Source organism: Crocodylus porosus, unplaced genomic scaffold, assembly GCF_001723895.1.
Source record: "Crocodylus porosus isolate Cpor-Errol unplaced genomic scaffold, CroPor_comp1, whole genome shotgun sequence".
Classification (NCBI taxonomy): domain Eukaryota; kingdom Metazoa; phylum Chordata; order Crocodylia; family Crocodylidae; genus Crocodylus; species Crocodylus porosus.
The window spans coordinates 27192264-27219507 of NW_017728914.1; the positions used below are offsets into that span (position 1 = coordinate 27192264).

The 27244-nt window shown below is 41.6% G+C and overlaps 1 protein-coding gene across 1 annotated transcript in view; it reads right to left on the reverse strand.

Moving 5' to 3' along the window:
• Positions 1–27244, reverse strand: part of FSTL4 (follistatin like 4) — an 85390-nt gene that overhangs the window by 34477 nt on the left and 23669 nt on the right. Inside the window, exon 3 of the mRNA XM_019534728.1 lies at positions 17383–17503. Within this exon, the coding sequence (XP_019390273.1) occupies positions 17383–17503 (121 nt within the window). The remainder of the gene's footprint in view (positions 1–17382; positions 17504–27244) is intronic.

Below are 27244 nucleotides of genomic sequence, written 5' to 3' on the forward strand. Positions count from 1 at the left end.
GCCATGGGCAGGAAAGAGTACTGGGGTCAAATGACCCCGGCTAGGTGTTTATCTAGCCTTTGTGATTCCCCATTATATCCTATTGCTAAAAGATTGAAACAGCATTGAAATCCAAAACAGTTTTGAAACAGTTTTGGCTGAAGCAAAACGGGACAGCGATCCAAAACACCACAACAAATCACTGTCCCTCTGAAACGCTGAATCCGAACCAAACTGAAACACAGCCATTTTGCACAGCCCTAGTAGCCAGTTAGAAAGGGTCAGAAACTTTTCTTATTTTCTTGTAACCTGGGTCAAATTGACTCCAGTATTTCACATCCTATGTTGCCAGTCTTGGCCATTTTCAATGGGCCTAGGCTAAGGTGCAGAAGTGTTGTTGAGTAAAAGGTCCAAAACTTGTTTCCATTGTATAAACTTTTGCGGATGTGACAACTAGCTTGGTCAAAAAGGGAACATAATTAAATAAAGCACAAAGCCTAAAAGGAGATAAGGGAATAAATAATCCATATACACTATATCATAGCTTTATCTTAAAATACTAGCGATAGTGTCTGATCTAACCATATGTATTAGATGATATTTTGCTATAGGATATATTTTTGTTAGATAATTTGTAAAAACAAAAATAGCCGTGTCAGAGAAGACCACTAACTAATGTAAATAATAATATTAATTAATAAAAAACAGGCCAACACTCCACGATGGAGAAGGAAAGGAAATAAGAAACCCTCCCTCTTTCTTTCTCAAGGATATAAATCCTAACTAATTGACAGCTGCCAAGTCCACAAGAGATATGGTTTAGACCAATTCCCAAAGTTTCAGTGAAACAAACAAACAACCAAAAATGAAACCAATCAGAGATCATTTATGAGAATATTAGAACCAGCCATCTATAAATACTGGGCACAGGCAGGAGAGAAATTTGAAAAACTCAGCAAATTCAAGAAGACCAGCTATGTGACACCCTATTCCTACCTCTTGAGTCTCCGCAGCCTGCATAGGTAAGAATTTATGCTGTGTTGTCACAGTTGCCATATAGACTTTGGGATAAATGTTTGTTTTCATGTTTTAAAGTGCAAGCAAATAAAATATTGGGCTGTAGACCTGTTGCTGCCTATTGTATCAATAGCCTGCCCACAAGGTTACCTGTAATCTGGGTAACACCTCTTACTGGCCTCTGGAGCTGTCCTTTCTTTCAGCTTCTTTGATTGTGAGGTAGGTTCAGTTGCTTGATAAGATAGGCCACATAGGTAAGAATCGCCAGTCTGTTAAACTACTAATCTCGTTCAATTTACAGTTTGCATTTTCTTCCAGCAGGAGAAAGAAGGAGGTTTTTATGGCCTGATCAGACATCTATGATTTAGCTGTTGCAGTGCAGCAAAGAATTAAGCCCCTCCTCTACCTTATTTTAGAGAGTATTTCTTGAGAGGAGAGATAACATCATTTTTATTGGTTACACTTCAAGTTTGAAGTAGTTCTTGCTAAGGGAGCTGGGGATCATCAGGGAAGAATGAGCAGCAATGTTTACCTGGAGAAAAATGACAGCACTTCTCTCATGATTTCAAGAAGAGCTTTCAACGCAGGGATGTAAAGAATGACCTTCACTGTTTTGAAGGTGGATAAAAAATGACGGCACAGTATAGTTACTTAATGTGTCCCATGGCAAGAATTCTCTTTTTCTACCACGTTCACAGAAGGGGGATACATAGTTGCAATATGGAAAGGAAAGTAGTTTCAGCTACAGAGGAAAGAATATTATTTTTATAGGACAGTAAGGAACTACATGGTAATGTAGAAAAAGCAAAAGGACTTGCATGCGGGCATGTATAACTAGAACATGCACCAAATGCTCTGTGCACTGCAGCGCTCCTTACGGTGCTCCAAAGAGAAACAAGTGCATAGTTGGCGCTTGGAGCAGGTCTGCAACCCCTGTAACAGCAGCAACTGTTCCTTAATCTTAAAATTAATTTTTAGGGAGAAGGGTGGCGGGGAGAGGATCATGATTCTTTAATTGCTTTTCTAATCCTATGTTGAAAATACCAATGATATCAAAGCTGACTGCTGCACATCTCTTAATGATGATTGGAATCATCAGAATATCTTCAGTCAGCTCACAAATAATGAACATTTAGTTTGAAGGATTCAGCTGGACAATAAGCAGAAAAAAATGTTCTAATTCTGTATGTCTTTAAAAATCCTGGGCATTGCTGGCACAAAGAATGCATCCTTTGTGCCTTTTTAAGAACTTGTCAAAATTAGTTCGTGTCTTGCAGGGACTTAAATCTAACTCATTGATGGAATCTTAAAGACAGTAGCAGACTGCTGTGTTTCTTGATTAAATGGTTAAATTTCTGTCAGTTTTTCACTGGGAAATACAGGGAATCATGAAACAATTTAAAGAGTCTTAGTTTGGCAGAACCATATTCCCAGAGTTAAGTATATACGGTCCAATTTTCTTCCTCACAGAATCCAAATAGCCTCCACTGGAATCGGTGGAATATACCCATGCCGTAGGGGTAAGAGGAGGACGATGATGAGATTTATAAAAGAACATAAGTGAGTTCAGGACTTAACTCCTAGTGCAAAGAAATCACTAAGGGCATGTATAGACATTCAGCAGGGCTGGGGAGAGGTAGATTGAGCTAAAAATGACCATTCAATGTAAGGTATGTTGGGATGGGAAGGCTGGTGGAGGGCAAGTTTGGCAGGAAGAGAGGGGATGGGGTCTGCAGGGGGAATTAGGGGCCAGTTAGCTTCCACAAAGAGGAGCAGGGGGGGGAAGTATCTGTGGGGGGATTGGAGGACAAGCAGGGTCTCCACGGGGAATTTGGGGGGTAGGCAGGGTCCATTGGGGCTCGTGGGAACAGGGGGTTCATGGGGTATACAGGGAGGCTTGGGGGAATGAAGGGTTCTCTCCCATACCCCCCAGGGACCAGGGTCTATCTCTTATTTTTAACCTGCCCTCCCCCCAGTCCACCCACCCCTGCCCCTGGTGAAACAATCTCCCCACCCCAACTTACTTCCTTGGCTCCAGGCATTAGTAAACACCAGTAAAACCAACACCAAGAGTGGCTTGTGGGATGTGGGGTTGGTGGGCTGGGGGGGGCAGGGCCGGCTGGTCCATTATGGGGGATGGACGATGTCCATTTGGGGTGGGGAGAGAAGCAGGTGGGTGCTAAAAATAGCCCGTTGCCAGGGGGGCAAGTAGGTAAAGCACAGCACCAGGGCTGGGGTCAGCAGCTGGGCTTTCCCAGCCCTGGGGCTGCACTGGGAACTTTACAGAAGTTTAATGACACTGTTCTTGCCTGACCCCATTGAAGTTAGACTACACTGGTGATACAGTTAACTTAGATCAGACCAAACTAACTATCCTGAATTTCTGCACAGTTTGCAATTAGATTAACTTAGGATGGGATCTAAGTGTAAGGTCCTCATGTGGGTGAACTAAATTAGGTCACGTTGCCATTTTTAATGTGATTTATCCTGCCTGAATGTCTGTACGTATCCCCAGTGTGCAGAGACTGCGCCGATGCAGTGTAATTACAGCGCATTGGAGCAGACTCGACTCATCGAGTCTTCTGCAGTGTGGTAATTACCGTGCTCCAGCAACTTCTTGCATCTCGTGTATCAGCAACCATATGCTTACAAATGATGGTGGGGGCACTTGAACTAAAGCTCCATGAGGGTATCCAGGTCAATAAGTAAGAAACTATAACGAGCTTAACTAGGCTGATGGCATAAACTTTGACCCTGGCAAGTCTGCTGATCAGAACCTGTCTAGAAGTATAAAAAAAGATTGGCTGGCATGTCTTATCTGAAGTGAAGAGGCTGTGGAACATGCTATAAAAGTAAACCTTGTTTTATTAAGCTAACCTTAGAACAGTGCGGTTCCTAAACAAACTGATTTACTAGCATTTAGATCTGATTTTCCTCTCATGCAATTCCATTACAAAGCTTCTCTTGACTCCAGTTTATGCAAATCAAGCCATAGAATAGGAAGCATGTACTCTACAATAAATGGTCTGGAGCCTTTTTGAGTCATTTCTTGCTTGATGCCCTTCAAACTTTTGATTATTTGGGGGGCAGTGTTCTGGGAATTCAGGAGCCTGAATGATGTGTTAAGCATGGTTTAAGGTTTTATTTTGGCATGTCAGTTGTTGGAGTTCGTTGCTTGCTGTGAAGCTATAAGGTTAAATCAAATACACTCTGTCAAATACAATATGTCCCAGCGTAGCAGAGCTGAGACAGATTGGTCTGATCATTATACTGAAAACCAAGAATTACTAGTTCTATACCCATTCTTGATACTGAATTCTCCTGTAGTCTTGAACAAATCATTTAAACTTCTCTGATTCAACACCCCCACCTATGACAGAGGGAGGATAATAATATGTAGCCACTACACAGAGTTTTTGAAGTATTTACTTCACATAGTGACACTAAAGGTAAAGAAGTCAAAAGTGCATCTAAGTGATTTAAGAGCCTAAGGGTCCCTCCAGACATGCAGGTAAAAGCACAATGGGAACTGATGTGCGATCCACATAATCGTGCTTCCTGCCACACCACATGTGCATAGCTGGCGGTGAGATTGTGATCACACATCAGATCCCATTACATCTTATTGCTGGTGCAGAGGGAGGCCAGGATCGTGACCCTGGGCTCCCCTTGCACCAGCAAGTTATAAGCTCCCACAGCTGGGAGCCCCGACAGCTGATAGCACTCCCAGCTGCAAGGCAGCTTCTGCAACTGGGAGCGCCATCATCTGATCTGGGCTCCCAGCCCTGGGGGTGCACTTGGCCACACATTTAGTTAATGGCATCATAGGAACCTGCCACACTTTTTGTGGAATAACGTTGTGTCTTATTTGTTTTCTGATGCCATTAATTGCTTTAATGTGTAGCTGAGTGACAACTTAAGGGGTAAGTAACTGGCTAATCATGCCTTAAGTGTAATGTGTGGCAGGGGCCTAAATGCCATTGAAAGTCAGTGGCACAAATTTTTGTGGGTTCTATCTTTTACTGGACCAACTGCATGACCTAGATGAGCTTTTGAGTATCTAGTGCCCCTTTTTGTTCTGTGGGAGTGAAGCAGACACTGTAGAACTAAGTAGAAGGTCAGTGTAATTTTCTAGCTTTTTATAGGCCAACTTTTCAAAGGCATTTATATTCTTTACAATATCAAGTGCAATTTTCAAAGAAACCCAAACCACCTAGGGTGATTATGTGTGATCAGCAGCTACTTTGCCATAGTGGCACGTTTCCCCGTTTTTGCCACGGTGAAGTAGCTGCTAAAAATAACCGTCAGCTGTACGTATGGTACAGTATGGGCGGTTACTACACCATGCGTTAGTACTTCCAAAAGGAAGTACTACCACATGACACAGTAACAACGTCGCTGTAGGGCAATGTGTAGATGTGCCCCTAGGTTCTTACATTCATTGAGATTAACTGGGGCTATGCTTAGCAGCTTTTCATATATGCATCCTCAGGGGCCTAAATGCTTTTGAAAATCTGCTCTAGTTCCTAAATCACCTTTGACAATGGAACCTACATTTAAAACTTTGATGCCTTTGAATTTTTAACCTAAATTGAAAGCAATTTTAAAACAATAATTCTCACTGCTTACACAGTGCTTTGAAAATATTGCCCAATGAATACTCTCAAAATCTTGGTACAATGTTTTGCATGATACTAGATCATTTTGGGGCGGATCCAGTTCCCATTGCAGCTAATGGCAAAACTCCCCCTTACTTCAATGGTGCAGGATTATGCCCTCTGTAAATAAGGCACTAACTAGCAAAATAGAGGTTGCTTAAATCTCCGTATTTCTTTCTTAATAGCTTGGATCCAAGGCCTTTCACATATTTTATTAGCAACTCTGAGAACAGAACATATTAACCTTGCAAAAGGTAGCTATTAGGTACCCTAGAAACTGTACTCTGTTAAAATTGGCTTAACTTGAAATTATGGCCCAGTGTACATCTTTTTTCCAGAACGATTAATGGGGAAATTACATTCGCTCAACTTCAAAATCTGGGCTATAGCTCCATTTTTGTTTTCTTCCCATAACTTGCTATTGTTCCTTTCCATTTTAAGTTTTATTTATTTTTCCTTGTCTTTTCATAAAATCATTGCCTATATAAATTATTGCATATAACTGCTTTGCGCTAACCCGGAAATTGCAGAATGCATGTTTATTATCCTTGCTACAAATTAATACATTCCATGAAAGCACATTTTATTTTAAACTTGCAAAGACTTCAGCTCCAGACTTTGGAATGTATGGACTATACTTTGCCATTTCCCTTAGCGAATGTATATCATTACTTTGTCTGCAGCCAAAGGCAATATAATATGCTGTTACATTAAGCAAAGTGGTAAAGGAACAGTGCTCATTCAAGTGGAGATTAGGTAGACAGACTTATCTGTAAAGGACCTGATTCTGCAGCACTTGCTGATGCAGAGTAATACCTAATTTGTGAGTGGAGTCATTAATATCATTCTTCCCAGTAGTAAGACACAAGTCACTGTGTGAAATGCTGACAAAACCAAGGCCCAAAGCAGTACATTGCTACTATAGCATCTGTGTATTTTAGTTTTTATTTAAATTCATTATTTATCTCAGGTGTTTTAATCCTTTCAGGTCACTACTGAAATAAATTAGCAGCCCCTCTCAATTCTATTGGCTGCCAAGTTAACAAAACATTGCATTGTTTAAAACATATCTCCACTATTAGAAATGTCTCCTACAAGGTCCTTATAATTGGACTCAAAATCCAATGGCCCTTAGTAACCATTTTCATGGAGTACAATATTGTGATTTATGCTGATGTTTTCCAGAGTGCGGGAACCAAGCAAAATTATTCCCTACACTCAGTGGTCTCTTGATATGCAAACTATCAATTTTCATAGCTGATTACAATTTTACGGGATTCTGTATTCTCAGCAACTCTTTTCGGTGGAAAAGATAAACTGCTTTTTTCTCTTTCAACAAAACTAGATGCAGTATAAACTTTCCAGGTGATATCAGTTTGCAGAAAAAGAATATCATTTTGTAGGTACTCCTTTTCCCTGCTATCAAAGATACACCCGCATGCGAGATTCACACGGCTTAGTTTTGACTCTAGAGCCTTCTACTCTCTTAATTTCCTAAAATTCTTTTCTTTATAAAACACGAGGGTCTTTTATCAATACTGCATAAGTTGTGTAAGATTTAAACTTTGATGTTGATCTAAGAACAGATGCATCAGGTCAGCTGTGACATACACACTATGCATATGACAGAGATTCAGTGGGAGGTGTCTTACGTTGTGGCCCAAACTGCATCTGCTGTTATTGTTTATCCAATATTTAGGGTGGTCTTCAGCTCTCCCTTCTACTCGCATTTTTCTATGTCAAAATTAGTGTATATTTCTATTTACACTTTATTGTTAATAAACAACGTTCATCATGTCATTGGTGGTATCACTAAACATGTGAGCAGGTATTACCAAGCACATGTAAAAACACTAACTACCCGTGAGATTCTGCTGCCATAGGCTGTGTGTAGACAAAACAAGGGGTGTGTGCGTACGACACTTTAAAGCGGGCTAACCGCTTCTGCACCGCTTTAATGGTGTCGGTGTTTGCATACTTCGGTGCCGTATTGTGCATTAATTACAGCCGCGGAAGGAAATTAGGTGGCGTAATGCACCTTAAATAACTTGGGGCTCAGCGAACAAACTCCTCCAGGGAGTTTTAGTTTGCTGTCCCTGCAGCCGCGGAGCGAAGTACCAGGCTCCATGCAGCTCCGCGGCCCTGCAGGCAGCCTGGCAGCAGCCCGGGAAAGCCAGCTCCACCCAAGAAAAGCGGCAAGCCTGATCCCCACCCCCTTCACCCGAGCCTGCCTTTCTGAGCTGTGCGGGGGCCCAGTGCTTCCCTCTGTGGCTGCGGTGTCCCCTGGGGCCGCCCAAGCTGGGAGCCTGCAGGCCAGTTCCACCTGGGAGGGGAGGTGCCACTGCTGTGGAGGGAAGCACCCCCCCGGCCCCAGCCCAGGGACTGCTCTGCCCACCGGCAGCTCACCCTCCCCACCAGAGAGACAGGTATATAAGTGGTGGTAGTGGGGGGCGGTGCACAACATTTAATCAGCCCTAAATTGAAGCGGTGTTGTTTCAAACCCACCACTTCAATTTAGGGCCCGTTTCATCTAGACATGCCCAACGAGAGAGGATACACGCTCTAGATTTTTTAAATCGGGACATCTGGGTTCCATTCCTGCCCAAACCACTGGTTTTCTGTTTGACCTCAGAAAAGTCCTGTAATTTATTTGTGTCTCTGTTTTCCCACATGTAAAATGTGGTATTTTATTCGGTGCCTTTGATGGGTTATGAAACTTGATTCATTATTGCCTGTGACATACTTCAAGATCCTGGGAAACCATTAATGGAACGAAAGCTGTGAAACTTGTAGTCTGCATCCAGGAGCTGCTGCTAAGAAAAATGTACATAAACCTTGCACTGAGGTCCCCAGGTCCCTGGCTACAAAAATAGAGCACAGGAACAATAATATCTGAAGTACGGTAGAGTCCACAACAGCAACAAAAAATGCCTAATACTGTGCCATGGTACAAAGCCACAAAACCACTAATATATCTTAGGAATGAAGCTTACTGTAATGGCAGTGTTGTGCCTTCTTAGGCAAAACAAAATTAGCTGATCTAATGAAGTGGAAAGCCAATCCAATAATTCAAAGGGAGGCCTAAGGAAACAACATGTTTATCTTGATTCTGAAGTTATCTATTTGGATAGAAAGGGAAGGACTATATTACATTTCTCTGAAGTCAAAATTAAACCTGCTATATTCCAGTGAAATTCTAATGAGGGCTTCTGGTTCCAGAGAGGACCTTTTGACTGCTATGGGGTGGAGCTACCTACAGTGTGACAAAAAGGGAACTATGGTGAAAAGCTTATTCACGTAGTCGGACTAAAGGAAATCTTTTTTTAGATGTATCAGTAAATGAGACTAACATCTAGTGCATCTAAAACAATACAGATCACCCCGCAACTAAACCCTGAATTGAAAGAACATTTCATTTAACAAATAGTTAGAATCTGGATCTGGCATAGGTTCTAAACGTCATGCCTCAAGCTTATCTTTCACGTATTACATTACATGGCAATGATACATTCCTAAAAGAAAAAAACAGAAATCTAGTTGGAGGATGGCTATTAATGGTCAGATATAGTACATGACACTGAGGCCAGTTCTCATATACATTGTAGAAAGCAATTAAGAAACCACATTCTGTAGCTGGGAACTAAATATGCTTCCCCACTGCCGGTGATTAATATTATCTTTGTATAACCAGTTGCCACTATGCAAGAAGTCAACATATAGCTAAAGGGAGACAAATGACTAACCAGGCTCAAGGGAAAGAAAATGATACAAAATCCAAATGCCACCTGGCATGTAAATCATGGTAAAATTTAGAGGAGCAGAGCAGAACATATATACTCTTTTTGCTGCTGTTATTTGCTGGTAACCCCAAAGGTGAACTGAAAGGAGGCATCCGGGCCTATTAACGTACCACTTGAGTTTCTGAAGAAATGACTCCATCCTCTCCTGCCTCCATCTTGCCAACAATGTTTAATGGCTGCTTTTGCACCTGGGCAGTGACGGCAGCCAGCACAGTGGCAGGGGCGGCTTGGCCAGCAGCTGCCATTCTTGGTCCCCCTCTAGATTGGCACGTGGAGCTGTTACCCTGCTTGCTCATTCCTGCTTATGTTACGGGGCTGGGGTTTTAGATCGGTGGGTTCAGTTAGAGTCACAAGGCGATATCTCCTCTCTTTCTTTGGAATTGTATAGAGCTCCCTGCTCTTTTCACAAAAAATTGTTGCTGTATCGCTGACTAATGTGAACAACATAGCAATGTTACATTTGATTATTTAAAACTGATCAACCAGTTCAGCCAAAGTAATGTTCTAGTTCAGTGGGGGCCAACTTTTTGGCAGGCATACCACAAATGTGTCCAAGATCCTCCCTGAGTGCCACTTTGATCCCCTTCCCCTGCCTGATCGGCTGCCTTGGTTTCTGCCCCATTTGCCACAGTCAAAACACAAGGAAAGCTAAGAGCTGGGAGTTTCTGAGGGGTGCCTTGCATCTCACAAGGGATGCCTTGAGTCTAAAAAGGTTGAGAAACACCAGCCTAGAGTGGGCTGCATCTTAACTGTTTCAGTAATGTTATAAAGCTGTTACTTGAAATTCTCTTGGGGCTACATACGCTGCCTTGTTTCTGCATCTGTGTTTATCTTCCTATTTCTGAGTTGAGAACGCTGCTTTGCTTGATGTAGGAAATAGAGGTTGGCAATAGGAACAAAGCCAGTGGCTCAAGCCATCACATACGGCTGCATTATGGTCATGCACAGGTGAAATGGTGAAACATTTTTGTGAGAACGAGGTGTTTGTTTAAACATGCTGTGGAGATGGTTTGATTTGGATGCAGTTTTGATGCCACACAGGCAGGGGGGATGACAGAAACCTGCCTGATTTCCTGCCCACTTGCCCCTAGCTCTTCTGGAGCCTGGCAGACAGCCTCCTTTCTAGGTGTGGGGCTCCTTGGTAGCTGGGCTCCTAGGTAGTGTTGGATTCAGGGCTCTGTTTTGCTTCAGGGAAAATGTCAATATTTTATATTTATTGCTTGCGCTGGAACCAAACCAACGCTAGAGACTTTATAATTCTCTGCAAAAGGGAATTACCGTTCTCTGTTCAGATCCAGTGCATTCAGGCAGGGGTGCATTAAGGGTAGAGGGACAATTGATGCAGTTAATTATACACACTGTAGTATCTGACTGCTGCTAAATTTCTCTCTCTGTCACAGTGGGCTTGTGGTTGGTGCAATGACGGCTCAACCTTCCCAGCCCCCTACATGTTTTGGAGCAGTGTGGTGAGCGCAGGAAGGATCCTTGCTGCTGAGTGCAGTCCTACGCCTCACAGCCGGTGCATAACTGGTGCAGGCAAGACAACTTGTGGGCTCGTCACCATTTTGGTAAAGCTGACACTGTTGGCTTGGGTGTGTGTCAGCCTCTTCAATCTGAGTAGGCATTGCCACACTGCTGTGGTGCTGCTTCTCCATATGTTGCTCCCTTTTCTAAGAGCTGCGAAACCAGGGTCATAGAACTTGTGGCTAGCACTGTGATTCCCCTGCAGCTTAAAGCACAGCCTTCCCCATATCTCCAACCCTACGGGCACTAAGGGTTTATCCTTTACCTCTCTGCATAGTTGAAACATGCATTACTCAAGATTTGAAAAGGTTTCTAACATAACTGCTCTTTAAGTGGCACAAGGAATATATAGCTCCCAACACACAGTACAACACTGGGATGCATTTCCCTGCCTCAGCTTCCTCACCGCTCTTTTTAGCTTAAGTCCGAGTCTTTGGGGGAGTCTGAGATCCTATCTCTATTTCCCTTCTGTTCTGCAAATGACTTTACATTTGGAGTCGGGAGTCTCCTCTCACTCCTGCAGTAAACTTTCTGATTCCTTCCTTCAGATGGTGGGTGAGACCATTTTTCATAGTTTTCAATCCTCTGTGTGTGCTGTGTGATCAGCTGATCTGGTTCACCAAGTGCTCCATTTTGTAGTCAGGTTACCATGGCAGGGTGGGGCATGAACTCCCCCATAGAGCACAGACTTGAAAAACTACTTATTCTGGGCAGTAGCTCATTAAAGTTTGGATCACTGAAGTTTAACAAAGACTGTTGTTACCTCTGGGTTGCCCCCCATGGAGCTTCGGTTCAACATGGAGGTAAGATGAGAAAGAAGCCCCACATTCAAAATGGAGTCTGAAGTCTGATACAGACAGACATGAAGAGTCCCTAGTACTGAAGAGAGTTCATATGCTTTACATAGCCAGATTCACCAGATTGTCACAGTACCCAGAAGCAATGATGCTGCTGCTTCCCCTATTCCTCCTCTCCGGGGAAATGGTAGAATTTGCCCCTGAACTTCAGTAAAGAAAAAGACAAAAGATTCCCAAGAAGGGATATGTCTTGGGACCCCACAACATCTCCTGTTGGTGAAGCAGCTTAGTTCTGTCATCAGTATTTGATCTGGTGACCTGACATCACTTGCTGAAACGAGTAATCACCCAAGTGGAAAAGAAGAGAGCTAAGCGATGTGGGAGGGTAGCCAACCACGTTAAGTGCTGCAACAAAGCAGTTTCGCAAAGCCCAGTGTCTCACATGGGATTACTGGACCCTGTATAAGACAAGGATTTCTATAGGCTACAGTATTACTATATCACATTTGTTTTTTTCTCTTTGACATTAGTGTGCACGATATTTTTCACGAGTATTCAATGACCATATTACAACATTAAAGGGCAAAATGAGAGAGGATTTTTGTGCTGGAAAGCTTTCCTTTTTGATAACAAAAGCTGCACAGAGCTATTTTGCAAAACTCTCTCTACTACTTTAATTTAGAAGCATCATCCATCCCTCCCCCAACAAAATGTAACATCTGAGTGACAAGCTTGAGTATGTCTCAGATTTGAACCACTAAGTGAAAAATCCCATTCCATTTAATCTTCTTACATTTTGGTTTTAGTTTCAAAGCCTTTGGGTCTTTAATTCTCAGGGATGACAAAATCTACATTGTTGCCTGCCAACTAAACTCCATTCAAGGTTCATAATACATTGTATAATATATACAAGATTAAGTTGTTAGCTTGCTTTTCTTTCAACTGTCATTCATCAAACAAATAACATTTTGAGGAGGGAAACCTATTTTCCTCACTGAACCACGTACAATGTAGTTACCTGTATTTCTGGGATTTCACCATTTACCATATGAAAAGATGAAAAAATATCATCTGTAAACATTAGGTTCATTTCCAGTCAAACTACCTTAGTGCTTTGTTCCTCTTTTCTCCAATGTATGACTTTCTTGGGTTATCCACACGACTCTTACCCTGATCACTTTTACGACCCCTGATTTGCATTAAAATCCTTATTTATTTGTTCTCCTTGCCTTAACCTCTACTATACCGTGTACTTATCTGCCCTTAGCAGCAATCTAATTCTGTTCCTTTATGAATGCCTGAAAAGTACATAGTACCTGAAAGGGCTGTTGTAAATCTAATATAGACACAACTTTTTCTAATATACCTACACTAATAACGCAGTAATGAACTTCATTAAAGCAAAGCCCCTCATAGCAGACATACAATGCTTATTAAGGTATGATGGATTAAACTCACCCATATTCGGCTGAAATTAATGCACTGAATTAGAGCATTGTATATTTCTGTCTGTACATTAACAGATGGATGGGTGCATAAGACATAAAAACTATCATTGCCCAGACCTACCAGCTTTACACTGCTTCACCAGCACAGGCAGATAGATGCTCAAAAGGGACAGCTGAGAATCATGCTGTAGTTCAGAGTGTAGTTCTCCCACTCCTCATGTGGGACGTCTACGTCACCCTACATCACCATAACAACGCGCTATGTCACTGTAGTGTATCGCTATGGAGACAGAGGGTGATGTGGGTCTACATATGATTGGCAGCTACTTCACCATAGTGGTGTGGTCCCTTGTTTTAGCGCACCACTATGGCAAAACAGCGGCAAAAACTAACCATACACCGCATACACAGCGCAGTACAAGCAGTTACTGAGCTATGCTTTAGTACTTCCTTTTGGAAGCACTAAAGGATGGTGAAGTAACAATGTCGCTGTAGGGCAATGTGTAGACTCTGTACAAGGGACATTAGCTGGTAGGGATTCGGCAGAACACCCCTATTTTGCTTTACTAGGCAGTGGCCTTTGCAGTATCAAGCCAGACCAGGAATGGGGGAAGCAAAAATGTGACTCTGATTTTGAGCGCTGTATAGGTAAGCCCAAAACCAACACTGAGATTCCAGGAGAAGCTCTTGAGCAAATGCAAGGGGATGGTTAAGGAGGGTTCTTGCAATGATCTTTCCTGTGGTGGACATCAAGACAATCCCTCTGTAATTTCTACAGGCAGACCCGGCTTTCTGAAGATTGTCATGATCATGGTGTCCCTGAGTTCACCATGATCCTTAAGATGAGGGCACAGAGCTGTGATGTAAGTTCCTCTTCCCCCTGCTTGAAGATTTCAGCAGGCATTCCATCTGTTCCAGATGCCTTGTTGTTCTTTATCTGCTGGATGACTTCCCTCACCTCATCAAGGGTTGGAGGGATTCCAAGATTGTCTCTGACTGGGTGTTGCCGGATGGAATTGAGAATACTCTTGCCAACAGAGTCCTGATTGAGAAAGTCTTCAAAATGCTCTGTTGATGGCTCCCCTTTCCTTGATCAGGTTTCCCCCATCCTTAGTTCTCAAAGGGGTTGGTCTTTGAGTGCTTGGACTATAGATGGTGGCACTAAAGAAACCACACATATCGTGGATGTCAGTGAGATGTTGAGTTGCTTTCACTTTGTCTTTACGCCATCTGTTTTTTATATCACAGGTCCTCCTTTGGACCTCCTACAGTGGATTGTGGGTGATCCAATTTATTTTTCTTGGAGTTGGCTTAATTCTGCTAGGCACAAAAGGCCTTGCACTTGTGGTTGAGCAACTCTTGGATCTTTCTATCATTCTCATCAAACAAGTCTTGGTGTTTATTGGTAGAGAATCCAAGTGTCTCTTCACAGGCAAGAGTGATAGTGGACCCCAAGTGCTGACAACATTTTTATTGGAATTCACCAGTTTTTTTGTTGAGGTGTTGGTGGAAGAGGTCTTGCTTGGTTGAGTCCTTGGGTCTTTTGATGTTGACCTTCCATTGCCATTGTTTCTGCTGCAGCCACTATTTGGGAGCCAGTTTGAATGATATAACTGAGAGAATGAATCAGTGATTGGGCTGGCAATCATCAAGTGATTGAACAGTATAGCTTGAGTGATGTGGTCATTTTTGCAATCCTGGGTACAAGTGATGTAGTCACTCAAGTACCAATGCTTAGATGACAGGTGTTGCCATGATGTCTTGTACCTGCTTCTCTGGTGGAACAGGGTGTTGGTGATGGTGAGTCTATGTTCTGCACGTTTGGTCAAAAGGAGGATGCCATTTTAGCTAACCATTCCCACTCCTTCCTTGCCAGTGATTTGAGTCCACTCTGACTCTGGCACTGAAATCGCAGAGCAGAATAAGCTTGTCTTCCTCTGGAATGTCAGAAAGGATTTGGTCAAGTTTGGCATAGAATTCATCCTTTGCTTCACTCATGACATCAAGAGTTGGGGCATACATGCTGATGACAGTGGTTTATTGGCTCCCTGCCAATTTGAGACAGAGAGACATGTGGCACTCATTAATTCCAATAGGGAACTCATTGACTTGGTTTATGAGTTCATTCTTAATGAAAAAGCCAACTCCATGAAGGCAGAGTTCTCTTTCCTGTTTACCCTTCAAGAGGCACAACTGATATAATCTTCCCTGCTTGTCATCTGCAGGAAAAATGCCAGGAACAACATATGCCTCTCTGCACAATCTTCTTTGACCTCAGGGAAGCCTTCAACTGTCAACTAAGAAGTGCTGTGGAAGATCCTTCTGAGGTATGGATGCCAACAGAAATTCATCACCATTCTTCACTGGCTTGGTATGCGAGCTGTGGTTCTCAGTAATGGATCTATCACAGATCCTTTTGAGGTTAAGACAGGGATTAAGCAAGGCTGCATCATCGCTCCAACACTCTTCTTGATTTTCCTTATCATGATGCTACATTTGACCACTAATAAGCTTCCTGTCGGAGTGGAACTGAACTACCAAATGGATGGTAAATTGTTTAATCTCAGCCAACTCTGAGTCAAAACCAAGACCACTCTGACCTTAGTTATTGAGCTCCAGTATATTGATGAAGCTGTAGTGTGTACTCACTCAGAAGCAGATCTTCAGGCAATCATCGACATCTTTTTTAAGGCATACAAGAAAATAGGACTGATGCTTAACATTTGGAAAGCTAAGGCCCTCCATCAACAAGCTTCAGCAATTCAGATTTATGGTGAGACTCTGGAGAACACTGAGTATTTCTGTATCTCAGAAGTCATCTCTTGCAGAAAGTTGACACTGATAAAGAAATTCAGCAAAGCCTCAACTGTGCAAGTGCAACCTTTGGACACCTGAGGAAATTGGTGTTTGAAGTTCATGACCTCAAATTCAAATCCAAGCTCATGGTTTATCAGGCAGTTGTGATCCTTACCTTACTGTACAGAGCTGAGACATGGACAACTTACAGGAGACACCTCAAGTCACTGGAGAAATACCATCAACACTGCTTGTAGAAGATTCTTCAAATCCAGTGGGGAGACAGACACATCAACATTAGTGTCCTCTAGCAAACAAACATCATGAGCATCAAGGCAATGATCATCTGACATCAACTTTGCTGGGCCAGTCACATCATCCAGATGTCTAACTCCAGACTCCTGAAGCAAGTTTTATTTTCCCAGCTCAGTCAAGGCCTATGCTCAAGAGGAGGGCAGAGAAAGCACCTTAAGGATGTCCTCAAGGCCAACTTAAAAATATGCAACGTCAACATCAAGTCATGGGAGACTATCGCCCAGGACTGCCATAAATGGAGGAAGGATGCTGCAAGGACTTTGACACCTCACAATGACAACATGTGATGCAAAACCAGGAGCGGCAAACAGTGTCACAGACTGAACCAAGAATCCAGAGTCACCCACCCTGCATGGAAACACACACCCAAGTTGAAATAGAACCTGTTGATCCCAGACTGGCCTTGTCATCTGTCTTTGGACCCACAGATAGGGCAATCATGGAAGACAATCATCCTTGACTGCAAGGGACTTCTGCTGATGATAGGTAAGCACCAGCTCCAGTGAGACTACTTGTGAAATAAGATGCTAATTAAGTGGAGTCAGGAGTCTGGTTTTCTAATTACTTGGAAATTTACTGTTTGTAAAATGTTTCCTCCTCTGTTTGGAACCTGATGCAAAGTGACCTCAATAGAACTGGGACCATTTAAACCAACTTGATAATCTGGCCTCATGCTAATAACTGGTAACAGGAATCCTGCAGTAGTATAAACAGTCTGAACTACTAAGTGAGACAGGAATCGTATTCTAGATCATGAAATTGGTGAAGCTTATTGGTAAAGGTGGGCTAAATGTATTTATATATTTACTCAGACTCACTTTATGCTGCTTACCTTGGTAAAAAATCGACACAACTATGTGTTTGTCCACTTGTGTAATCAGAACACACCACAGTAACAACATGAGTGGACAAGCCTATAGTTGTTTAAATTTTTCCTTTGCAGAAAAATCCTCCTGCTCTATTTCATAGCTTCATGAGAACAAGATTAACATTCAGCATTGCTTACTGGAACATTTTCAGTGGATTGTCATATATGCCATTTACTAACCATTCACCTGAAGGATGTGGGTCTGATATAGCTCTTCATAGCCGTAGGCATGACAGGTGTAATTGCCCATGTGAATAGTTGTTACCTTGGTGATGTAGAGGGAATCATCCTCTCCAAAATCCTGTATGTAACAAAAGACAAGAAATAGGCATTATCATTTAGCAAATTTGGTTTAGACATCACACAAGGGCAGGCTACTTTTTCAGTTGTTTTGATAGCATCTCAACTTGGCAACACAGCATGAATTTTGAATAGCAAATTTTAGAGTTCATAAATCATCAGGCAGGAGGAAATGAGTGGCAACGTAAGAGTAAGGTGATGCAACTAAAGTAACTCGATTGAGAATGTGAATTTTTCCTCTGGTTAACAAGGTGCTACATGCATATAAAAAGATGCCAGTCCCCTGCTGTCTAATTTATGGGGGAAGTTAATACCTGCCTGTGAACTCAGGTGATACAGCAAACTCTAATTTGTGGGTGCATTAAAGCTTGTTTTAATCTATTCTAATTGCTCACAAAATGTGCCGGAACCTTGAGTCTGGATGAGAAAGAAATCAAGCCGTTTGTCAGTTATCTACAAAACACCTTATGTGAAAAAAAAATTTAAAAAAACAGTCTAGATAGGAATTAAGGAGGAAAAAGAGTATTTCCTTCAGCAAAATATTTTGATTTTTAATTGGTTATAACATGCCTTTTCCTCCCTCTCTCATCTGCTATGGCTTTTCTTGTATTTCCACCATGTACCATTTTTAAATGAAAGTTATTCCAGAAGAGAAGTGGAGATACTCATGACTTTGCTACGATTCAGTTTCTGAATATTTTGCCCTTGTGCTCTGCTTATCAAGTTATTTCAAATTAGACCAAATGGGACTATACTGGGGAATAACACACACTGCAGTTTCTCTTCTGTTTTCATTAGGATTCAGACTTCTGCTGCTTTGAAATGTTTATACTTTTATGCAAAACCCAGAAGGATGCATTTAAAAACCACAGTTAATTAGCTTAAAGAATGATTTTTTTCCCTTAATTAGCTCAATGCATGAAGCATGCTAAATGAAATCCTTTACAGAAATTCATTAGTGAAGTACAGTAGAGCTCCTTATTATGTAAGAAGAGCAATATAAAGTAATTAAATACAACAGAATGAATAATAACAAAAAGGAATGCAAAGTTCTTTTGCTGGCCAATACTCAAAAACTTTCTTCCAAACTTGCACTGTAGACAAATGAAAGCAATCTGGGCAATTGTCGGGAAGATCTTTACAGAACATTGTATCTGGTACACCAGGCATTTTGGCTACAGCCATTCAAAATAAAAAATGCAGTCACACTTCAGTATGACCTTGAAAACAGAAAAACCATAATGGGGGCAGACTCTCTCCTACGTGCACCAAAACCTCATGTTCACAGAAGCTTGTGTGGGACAAAAGCCCGTCTTTTTTCAGGGCCAACAGAGACAGTTTCCATATGGGCTGGGAAGATGGAGCCCAACCCGCTGTCATGAATCTACGTGCCTAGATGTCTGGGTGGAGTTCACAATCTGCAGGCTTCACACATACACCGCCCTACACACTGATCACTTCAGTCATAGTCAAATCTTTCAAATAATACTTATACATGGTATATTGCACGTTGTTACTGAAGTCAATCAGACTCTTGTATAACCATCTGTATTCATGGAGATGTGTATATTGTCTCCAAAGCCCAGTTTAGTGGCAACTACAATCACCACAAAACAGAGCTGAGCCCTGCACCTTTAACCGTAGTTGATACTGATACTGAAATTATGGGCAAATTCACATTTTTTTTGACTACTGAACAAGTTAGATGATAGAAGCTCTTATTCATTAACTCGGGGGTTGTCAAATGGGGGTACTTGGAAAGGAGCTAGGGGGTAGGTGCGGATGGGCAGGGATGGAGTGCCACCACCCGCCACCCCGCGCCACTGCCTCCCAGGGGCAAGGCCAGGGGGAGGTGGAGAGTGAGGGCAGCGGCTCCCCCCTGCAGGCTACATAGGTGCTGCCCAGCCAACCGGACGTGGAGGGAGAGCTCGCTCGCATGTGCCATCTGCCACCGCTATCCACCACCCTGCACTGCCGCCGTCTGCAAGCCCCCCACCTCTGCTCCACATCTGGCTGCTACCACCCGCACCACTCTGTGTCCAGCCACCGCCACCCCTCCCCTCCACTCCATCAAAATTGTACCCAGAAGTACACTCCTTTAAAAGGACTGAAAACCCATGCATTAACTTATTCATGTTATCTGGTTAAAACTTGCTATTTTAAACATTACCCCTTTTTTTTCAGTCCCCTGGAAGTTTTTCTCCTGGAAATGGAATAGGTGTCAATGATACTCGAGTGTAAGATGCACAAAGCTTGTCAACATACTATTTGCACCAGAAAAACACAGTGCATATTGTTATATAGGATACTTAATAACATTTTGAAATCTAATATCAAATGCAGCTCAAACTGAGTTTAGAGCAATAAAAGTAGGATGGCTACTTTTATGGAATGATTTGTAAGAAGTTATAGAAAACAAACCACTAATTTTTTTTTTTTAGTGCTGATTCCTTATAGCTATCTTGGAATAATGTTATGAAGTCTTGATTGATGCCCTGTAATTGTCCTTTTATGGAAGATCTATTTTTGTTTGATGCATATAAATGTATTAGTATAAGCAAAAATTCTTGCAAAAACAAACCGATGCAAGGTTATATTATTATTTCCCTCTCAAATACATTATTTCTCTGAATGAAAGTTTAAAAAAATAGAAAAGCATTGTTTATGGCTTTCAAAGCTATTTTCTGATTAATAGCATTTAATAAAGAAGGTTATCAGATATGATTTGGTAATACTATGTATTAATGTCAGACATTGAGTGGTAATCTTTTCAATGTGCGGGGAGTTAAACATTTTCAGTACATCTCCATGAGTGAACATAGGAGTATTATCCAGAATGACTAATATCAAAATCTGTCTTAATATTGTATTTGCTATGGAGAGAATATTGTAACAAATTAATGACTGATTTTTCTTTTTGCATCATATGGTTTCTCTTTTGCTCTCTCTCCTCCGGATATTATCAGTAAATACAAAAGGATTTCACATTTACATCATTTATGCCATCTCACTCTCATGTACCTTGTGTGCCCCAAACACCTATTCTATTATAGCACTGTTTTACAGGGTTTTGAAAATATTTATAGGGACTGTTTTCTATATCCCTCGGCCCATAAAACCAGGTGTCCTAGCCATTGTGAGCCCGCATGTACTCAGAGGGAGCCATAAAAATCTATAAAAATGATCTTGCATAACTCTTCTTTTCCTAAAATATAACTGAAGTATAATATCTTGGACCTGTCCAGCATTAGTAGTGACTGCTACACTTTCCCTTGGGGAGCTGGAAATATCCTGCTTTTGGCCCTGCAGGGTTGCAAAATACTGGACTTTAAGAGAACGACATTTTTATGTATAGTAAAACTGTCACTGGATGAGGACTGAATCTTGCCTGTCTTGGGCCTCAGGAAGGTGTAGTTTTTAGGTGGAAAATTCCACGCTTGGAGGGAGAAGGAAGCATTTCTGTGGTTGATTTGAACAAAAAAGTCAGCTGTATGTCAGCTGCTTGGAGAATATGATATTTTAGAATAAGTCCTGGAGAGAAGGATTAGTGGGCAGCGAGGAAGTGTGGAAGTCCAAAGTGAACCACTCAACTGCTCTTTATCACTTGGCCATTATATATGCTGTAGATAAAAAATGAATTTAAAAAATTCTCTCTGAACAAAGAAGAGTATTAAGGTTGCCAACTGAAACACTCAAGTAGGAAATGCAAGAATGAATGTTGCCTGTGCAACCTCAGTTCAGGCCCTTGTGTGCTTGTGGTTTGAATGCTACGTTCTTTAATCACAGGAGCACACACTATTTTGTCCAGAGGACCCCAGCCTCATCAAATGCACAGGATGGATAATGCTTATTTTATAAGCAGTTTTTTTGGTATTTTGTTTTATCCTCAGAGTTGTGCATGTGGCCTCAGGCCTTATTTACTGCACACTATTCACACCCTGCTTCGAAAGCAGGATTATTAGTCCCCACTTGTTTTTCTTTTGATGTCCATAATTACCACATCTGAGTATGTCACACAGCATATTAACTACTCTGCACAGCAGCTTTAGGGGGTAAATGGTTATCATAAGACCATAAAAATCAAGATTAAAAGTATCCGCTACATTTTGGGTTCTAAGTTAAGACATCTAAGACCTGATCTTTCAGAACGATTTACTATATATTGCACTTAACATGTTTTAAAGCAAAGATTGCATTGACTTCAGGTGCAGCGAGTACCGAGTCTAGAAAATGAAGCGCACACAATTATTGACCATGTGTAAAAAGCCAGATCCAGAAACAGGCTTAAGCAGGATTTAGGTGCTTAAACCCACATTTGACTGTTCTCAGTGGTGGCAGATGACAGAACAAGGATCAATAGCCTCAAATTGCAGCAAGCAAAGTTTAGGTTAGATATTATAAAGATGTATGCTGAGGGCTGGGGGCACTCTGAACTCCTCCTTTTGAAGATGTTCCATTTTTTGTAAAGACATTAAAGATTCATTTGACCACAATGAGTGAGAAAGTTTAGGAGTGCACACAAATCTGAGCATGGCTCTTTCACCATGGAAGGTACTCCCTCGGATGGGCGGGGGGAAAGGGGGGCTGGGTTACTGCCTTGCTCTAAAGACAATATTTATAGATTTTATATGATGAAGTCAGTACATAAAAAGATAAAACACATTATGCTGCATGCACCTAACCACACGCTTCTTCCTCTACCTACCTTAGGTAGTCTTTCAAAAGAGTTCATGCCCCCTTACCCTCTCACCAACCTCTAGTTCCAGTAGTCCCCTCTGCTCCCTTATTATTCTCACCCCAAACTAGCATTTGAACCCTATACCTATGATTCATACTAGGGGTGTGCAAAGTGGTCCCTATTCAATTCAGATTTGGCCCAAATCAGGGACACTGATTTGATTCGCTGATTCAGATCACTGTCCCAGATTTGATTTGGCTGAATCCAAATCTGAAGATTTGATGCTGATTCAGAGAATCAGGAATTCGGAGAACCAGTGATTCAGACACAGACACAGCTTTAAAAGTTTTTTCTACATACCTTGAGGTAGCAGGCACAGCTTGTGAATGCTGGGGCAGATGGAGGGTCCCACATGAGTGTGGGGGTTGGGGGCGGCCTTCCATATGCTTGGCAGCGAACCTGGAAGTAGACCGGAAGTACTTCTGGTCCACTTCTGGGTCTGCTGGGGAGAGCACTGGGGCTCTCCTCCTGTGCCTCCCTGGCTCAGTGATCAGCCACGGTGGGACCTGAGTGCCCCCCCCAGCCCCAGACCCAGGAGGCACCAGTCGCTGAGCTGGGTGGGCACAGGGGAGGCCCCCCTGCACGCTCCCTGGTGGACTTGGAAGTGTCTCTGGTTCACTTCCAGGTCTGCTGCCGAGCGTGCTGGGGAGCCCCCGTGCTTCTGTGGGATGCTCCATGCACCCCAGCATTGCAACATTCACAAGACATCTGCTACTTTGAGGTATTTAGAAAAAACATTTAAAGCTGTCTCTATGTCCAAATCTCCAAATCTTTCTGAATCTCTCTCAATCGTTTGGGAGGGTTCCATTTCGATTCAGAGAGATTAAAGGGTCCTCTGATTTGATTTGGATTCCGAGACTCAGCCAGTAAATCAGGCCAAATCTCTGCCGAATAGAATCAAGGACTGAAGCTTTGCACAGCCCTAATTCGTACACCTTCTTCCTGGGCCCAACATGGGTAAGCAGTGAGAGCACAGGCCAAACAGCAAAGCCTGTATCGGTGAGAAACTACAATTGCAGGAAAAGTCCTGCTTAGCTGGAGTATCTTCAGTGTAGACAGTATATCTGGAGAATGAATCTGTGATCCTCAGATAGTTTCTTTAGAATCTATGTAAATTGTGAGTTGTTCAAAGGCTTGGATCAAGCATCAGATTTTGGATGATTTTTATGGGAATGGCAAAAGGCACAAAGCCTACTCCATCTACCAGATGTCAGCTCCCTGAGCTAAAGCATGAGGCACTACTGCTCAAAAGTTCACTACAATTTTGTACCATGGGCAAGACTACATATGTTGTTTGGTTTTCTGTTCTCATTTTTGGAAATGGCTGAAACACGTGTTGGATACTTTTCCAATAAATTAATATATATCATTTAATCCAAATGGTCAAAGTCTGGCAAAATAACAAACAACTTAAAGCAGGTTCTTATAATTGGAAATGTCAGGCAACCTTAATAAGGGTAGAGGGGACTACTGATTATGGCACCACTACTCTTTCTACAAACTTACTCTCTCTAGTGCATTCAATTATTTTCGCCGGCAAAGTTTCTTTTCCACAGGATAGTTTATAAACCTGTTCTCCATCCCCAACTGGCAGTGTAATTCAGCAAAAATTGATGCAATTACTTTCCTGTAGAGAAGCTCAGTAATTGTCAACCATCAGTCAGACCTCTGTTGAGTGGATTAGGTCTGTGCATGGAATAGTTGTTGCACAGATACACTTAATCTGAATATGTTTTCCTACTCATAAAATGGTATGAAGGTGGGTTACTTTGACAAAAGGAAGAACTATGACTGTAGAAGGATGTAGTACCTGCAGACAGATGATTCGCTGCATCCCAGCAGTAAGATAAGGATGCTAATGTTTCTCACCTCTCACCTGTATTTTATCAACCTCATTATGAAACAACATTAAGTGTTCTAGAAAAATATTTTTCAGTAGGTTGCTCTGCTAATTCCTCATGACTGATGAGTTCAAATGGTGCCAGATGGCAAACTCTATGGTCTGTCTCACCTTTCCCCTCTCTCTTTAGAATGAAATATTCTGTATTCCCTACCTAGTTTCTTTTAGTTTGCAATTGTCTTGCAAATAAAAAGACAAGCTAAATGATATTTGAAGAAATTAAAACTTTTCAAGATTAAAAATGAGTGTTTTATATTGATTGGAGCCTGGTATTACACTTGGGAATCAAAAAAGTCACTACCTCGAACAGCCAGTTTTAAAATAAAATTAAGCATGTTTTAGACAACTGACACTTTTTTTCTGCCTTACATTTCTTTACCATTATTTCAGAGGTTTTGGGGCTTTCTATATCAAGGTTTCTCAAATCTATTTATTCTGTTCCTCCTTCCTAAAGCAATCACTGATCATACAGTCTGCTCTGAGATGCTGCATTTAGAGACGGGTAAAACATTATATACTGCTTGCAAATCCCTCTCAGTTTGCCTCAAGTGAAATTCAATATTTACTGATTATGGCACAAAATATGTGCTGCAGCGTCAGTGTATGAAGCTCAGAGAAAGGGAATGAATACACAATGGTGATTCATGGGGTGCAGTCTCAAGGTGTGGTACAACTTTGTGTGGGCACCTGAGAGCAGGTAGAGGGAGTGTAAAAGTGCGGCTGCTTCTCTATGTATTTAGTGAAGCTCGGCATGCTCTTCCCCTATTTCAGTGTCCTGCTTGGATTACAAAACCCTACTCCTGTCCCTGATTTTAACTAGCTCCAGCTTTCAACTGCTGATAAACGCTTGCCTAAGGGCTGATGGAAGATGCCTTACAGTTTTCTAATTTGATGATGATAAAGTGTTTCTGTTACCAGTAATTACCAGCAGCTGTCAAGGGGTTGATGTCAAGCCCTGGCAATGCATACAACCTCAGTTAATGGTATTGCTTGCCTCTCAGTCTACCCGAACATATGATATAAAACATCCTATATAAAAGAAAGACCAAAACATCACTATTCAAGCCATGGATAAGGTGGAACCATTCTCTGTCCTTTAGAAGTAAGTTTCTCCAAACTCACTGATTATATTTTATTAGGGTTGGTTTAATACCTGGCTATAGGTGTTTTAGAGTATAAAGAAATACTTCCAGGATTCAGAAAAAACCAATATTGTGATTAACATTTATTAGATAATTCTTAAAAAAATATTTTTTAAATTTTGGTTGATCCTCAGCGTCCCAGAAATATCTGATAATGTTTACAGGATTTTAAAGCTAAATGTACCCAAGCATTTAATAAGATTATTATTATGCAAAATCTATAATGTCTGTCACTTTGAAAATGATTTTTCCACACTAATCAAATGTTTCTGATCTTTTTTACAATGGATCCATGAGTGATTCATATAAAAATAATAAAAACGAAATTAGTCATGGACTCTTACATCACTTTCTTTGGTCTTTTCAGTAATTCATTTCCAGAGACAAGCTGAGAACTTATGCTTCATTAAAATTATTTGTTCTTGGTTTTACATGCTTATCATTTTAGTAATTTAAGTGGAGAAATATTCAGCCCTAAGCAAATGCCAGAAAACTACTGCAAAGAAAAACTGATGAAGAATTAATTTTTCTTTTTCTATTATTTTACTCAAGTGATTTAGTGCAACAGAGGGATATGATCGGTAAGCTATTGGCTACTTCTTTTGTTAAACTCGCAGAAAAAAGATCTATCCTATAGACCTCTATTATAATGTAGATCATGATAGCCAGCTTACCCATACCCACTGACTTTCAGATGCTCTCAGAGTCAATTGAACATTCCTTTTGGAGCTATGGTGCAATGAAGACATTACCATACCAATGGTCTAACAGAATATCTTAAATAATTAGAATACCACATACTCCAAAGAAAAGCATGTGACTACTCCCAGAGGCCATGCAGTTGCTATATGACATGGAAGCTGGTTTTTTTGCAAATCCAACTAATAATTAGCCTATACGCTGAACCTGAGGATTGACAGTCCTTGACTTTTTATTTTGCATACCTTCATTTGTGTGTGAAATCACTGAAGTATGTGGGGCATCTGCAATTGATTTCAATTGGCTAGAATTTCAATTTAAGGGTTGAATCAATTTTTAAAAATATTTCTAAATTATTTGCTTAAATACCTTACCTCAGTGAGTTCCACAGGTAAATGTTTTCTTCTTTATAATTTTTAGGAGATCTGTATTGTGTTCATAGTTCTGTTTCTCCAATATGTTACCAAGAGTTAACAATATATAGATAATATATTAGGGGGGTGCGAAACAGCATCATCCCATTTCAACTTGTATTCCAATGCTTTGATGGGATAGTGTTTCATTTCAAGTCTCATTTCATTTCAAAACCACTGTTTTGTTTTGTTTCGCTGAAATGGTTTCGCTATTTTGACGCTGTTTTGATGTTTTGCCTACAGGCTATAATGGGGAAGCACAAAACTGCCTATAGGTTTGTCATTTCTTGCCTGATTCAGATTAAACTTGCAAGAATGGTAGCTTCTGCTGAGCCCACAAAGCCTGACAAGTTTCAAGGAGATAGATGCAGGGGTTTCTCAGAAACTGCACCTCAAGCTGCTGACAAGCAAAACTCATGTCATGTGTGTTAAGGCACAGCAGGGTGAAAACTGCAAGCATGGTAGGCCCTGCTGAGGCCATAAAGCCTGCCAGCTTTCAAGGAGATAGGTACAGGGTTTTCTGGGAAACTGCATCTCATGCTGCTGAGAAACAAAACTTGTGACATGGGTGACACTGTGTGTGTGTCAAGGTACACCCTCACTGGCGCTGGGGCCTCAAAATGACATGGTAGTGTGCCCCAATGAGATCTCCTCCTCCCCTACAGCCTCATCCCAGTCCACCACTTTACATGATAACAGGTAATAACTTAGTAAGAAGCACAGTAGCACCAGCAGCATCTCAGGCAGCCAAACTGTCACCAACTAGAGCCTTTCTTTCCTTTCCTGCAGGAGCTTCTTCTCCAGCAGCTGCCAGAGACCTCTCCCTGCCAGTCCCAGACCTGGGGTTTAG